Source organism: Nelusetta ayraudi, unplaced genomic scaffold (assembly GCF_046127955.1).
Source record: "Nelusetta ayraudi isolate G7.1 ecotype Tasmania unplaced genomic scaffold, CSIRO-AGI_Nayr_v1 ptg000146l, whole genome shotgun sequence".
Classification (NCBI taxonomy): domain Eukaryota; kingdom Metazoa; phylum Chordata; class Actinopteri; order Tetraodontiformes; family Monacanthidae; genus Nelusetta; species Nelusetta ayraudi.
The window spans coordinates 1,727,501-1,730,432 of record NW_027466196.1 but is presented as its reverse complement, the minus strand read 5'-3'; the positions used below and the strand labels follow the sequence as shown (position 1 = coordinate 1,730,432).

The 2,932-nt window shown below is 49.5% G+C and overlaps 1 protein-coding gene across 2 annotated transcripts in view; it reads left to right on the top strand.

Moving 5' to 3' along the window:
• The first annotated feature begins 1,248 nt into the window (after positions 1-1,248).
• nicn1 (nicolin 1) overlaps positions 1,249-2,932 on the top strand; it is a 3,526-nt gene continuing 1,842 nt past the window's right edge. Inside the window, exons 1-3 of one of the 2 annotated variants that reach the window (XM_076013371.1) lie at positions 1,249-1,450; positions 2,156-2,331; positions 2,893-2,932. The exon at positions 2,893-2,932 is cut by the window's right edge and continues 134 nt beyond it. In XM_076013371.1, coding sequence (XP_075869486.1) covers positions 2,179-2,331; positions 2,893-2,932 — 193 coding nt within the window. In that variant the 5' untranslated portion in view covers positions 1,249-1,450; positions 2,156-2,178. Of the gene's footprint in view, positions 1,451-2,137; positions 2,332-2,892 lie in introns of both variants that reach the window. The other variant, XM_076013372.1, reaches the window with a different exon arrangement.

Sequence of the window (2,932 nt, the reverse complement as noted above, 5' to 3'; positions counted from 1 at the left end):
AAAAACCCTTTCAAAAGAAAAGAGAAAGTGAAAGGAAATTAAAATCAAGTCAAAGAACTTTGTTGTTCTCGTCGTGTTTGACTCATTTTCTTCTTCTTCCTCCTCCTCCTCCTCCTCTTCCTCCAACTCCTCCTCCTCCTCTTCCTCTTTGTTTCTTCTTCAAGACGATGGGAAGAGAAAAGAATAAAAACAGCATTGCATTTTTTAATGTCTCCTCTCATTATTATCATTATTATTATTATTATTATTATTATTGTTATTATTCAACACAAACGGGAAGTCTTCCTCCACGCCATGTGTTCAATGACTGATTATTGATTCTAGTTGTTGCCAAATTCCCAACATTCCCAACACTACCAAAGCTGATCGCTCATTGGCCCAGCTAACTAGCTTAGCTAGCCACACCCCCGATGTCAAATGAAAGACATTAGCGTTGGATTTCACACTGATGTTTGCAAAACGAAGCCAGCGAGAGAAGAAGAAGAGCAGCAGCGGCAGGAAGTCGTCTCCCCTGCTTCAGTTTGTGCTTTGGAGATTGATCGCCATTGATTGTTTGATTGATGGATTGATTAGGTTGGCTGAACGTCATGTGATTTCCTGATGAAAAGGGACACACGCGGACCACGCCCCCTTCCTGGTGACATCACGGCCCCTGACGGTGAGCCACTGGGAGCGGAGACAAACTACACAACACTCACACAGACAGACACACAGTGTCTCACACACAGCAGTTCGATGGTTGATCAATAGAGAAAGACTGACCTCTGCTGGCTGTTCAGTGTCATGACAGCTGAGGAGAAGAGCAGGAAATAAAATGTCATCCAAGTCAAATCAAAACATTGCATCCAATAAAATCCATCAATCAATCAATCAATCAAAGCATCAATCAATCAAAGCATCACACCTTCCAGTGTTCAACAGAATAAATGAAGCTGTCAATCAGAAACCTCTTTGAAGACCTCAGTGTGTCGAGAGGAGCTCTGCTGTGAGACGCTGTCTGACTCTGTGCTGCCCCCCGGAGGCCAATCACATTCTGCTAACTTTATTTAAAACAAAGGTGTAGAGATGACCGCTGTACATCACGTGACTCGAGTGCAACACGCTGTTGTTGATGGGTGAGAAGAAATCACTCCAGCCATCAGCAGTGTGACTGTGTTGAAGGAGCTGCCGACCACCTGCTGGCCCTTTAAGACGCTCCTGGTCGCCATGGTAACGGACCGGAAGTGCAGGTAAACCGTCTGTTTCTGCTGCAGTCCAACATCGTGAGCCAGCCGCTTCCCATCATCCCCTGCGGCAGAGACGCAACTCGCTGTCCCGAAAGTAGCCTCTCCTCCCACTCAGCCTCCCCGCGGACACTTCCGGTCGCTCCGCAGCTGGCTAGCTGTTAACTGGCTAGCTGTTAGCTGCTAGCGGTTAGCTGCTGTGCTGAAGGAGCTGCTCATCACTGCAGGTCAGTCACACAGTGTGTGTGTGTGTGTGTGTGTGTGTGTGTGTGCGCGCGCGCGCGTCTGTCTGTCTGTCTGTCTGTCGAACTACTTGTGAAGTTGGCCCGCAGGTTGTCTTTCCTGTCTGACGCGCGTGTGTTTCAGCACTGATGTCGCTGTCCAGTGCTGAAACACACAACACACACACACACACACACACACACACACACCGTGCGAGCTGCATCATAAACGATGACACTGTCTGACGTCACAGTGAGTGTGTCGAGTGTGTGACTGTCTGGGTATCACTGTGTGTGTGTGTGTGTGTGTGTGTGTGTGTGTCATCACCTTCATCACCTTCGTCATCATCATCATCATAAATATTTAGTGTGTCAATAACTGCTGTGGTGTTGTGTAGCGTTGTGTCCTCAGCTTCCACTGAGTGGTTCTCCACTCTTCTCCTACCACAGTGCTTTATTCCAGCTGTTAGTCAGCTGACATGTTGAGGGATCTTCATCAGGAACATCAGCTGTTACACACGAGTCACGCGGGCATCATGTGACTCTGATGAAGATCGCTGAACATGTCAGCTGACTAACAGCTGGAATAAAGCACTGTGATGAAAGAACAGTGGAACATCAGTGTTGTGTTGTGTTGTGTTGTGTTGTGTTGTCACGCTGGGACTGATGCCTGGTCTTGACCTTTGACCTCAGTCCAGCTCTTCCTGTCAGGCAGCGGGACCAGCTGTCTGCTGATGATGAGTGGGCGGGGCCATGCGAGAGCCGCACCCGTCAGCTGCAGCGTCAAACCAGCTGTCTACCTGCACATAGGGGGCGCCACTGAGGAGCAGGAGCAGTCTGGAGTGTGCGTGCTGGACATCAGCCTGCCCTTCGGCCAGACCCTCAATGTAGGTGGAGGACTACACCGCTACACTGCTACTGCTACACCGCTACATTGCTACACAATACTACACCACTACACCACTACACTACTACACTACTACACAATACTACACCACTACACTAGTACACTACTACACCACTACACTACTACACCAGTACACTACTACACCACTACACTGCACTACACCATTACACTACTACACCACTACACCGCTACACAATACTACACTACAATACACTACTTGGTTGCACTACACACACCTTTTTCCTGATGTGATTCCATCTTTGTCCATCAGAGGGCAGTGCTGCATCTGCTTTGCTCCACATCACTGCTGTCCTGGAGGCTCTGACTAGATCCAACACACACACACACACACACACACACACACACACACACTGACCTAGTTAATAGTTAGCAGCTCGTTAGTGCCGCTGAGCTTCAAGGGCTGCAGGCTGTGTGTGTGGGGGTCAGAGGTCAGGGGTCAGAGGTCAGATTCTAGAAACCTGGCCTGGACCAATCCCAGCGCAGGATGAGCTGACCCCGCTGTGTGCGGCGCCCCCTGCAGGTGGAGCAGATCACCTTCCAGAACAGGTACACGGCCGAGC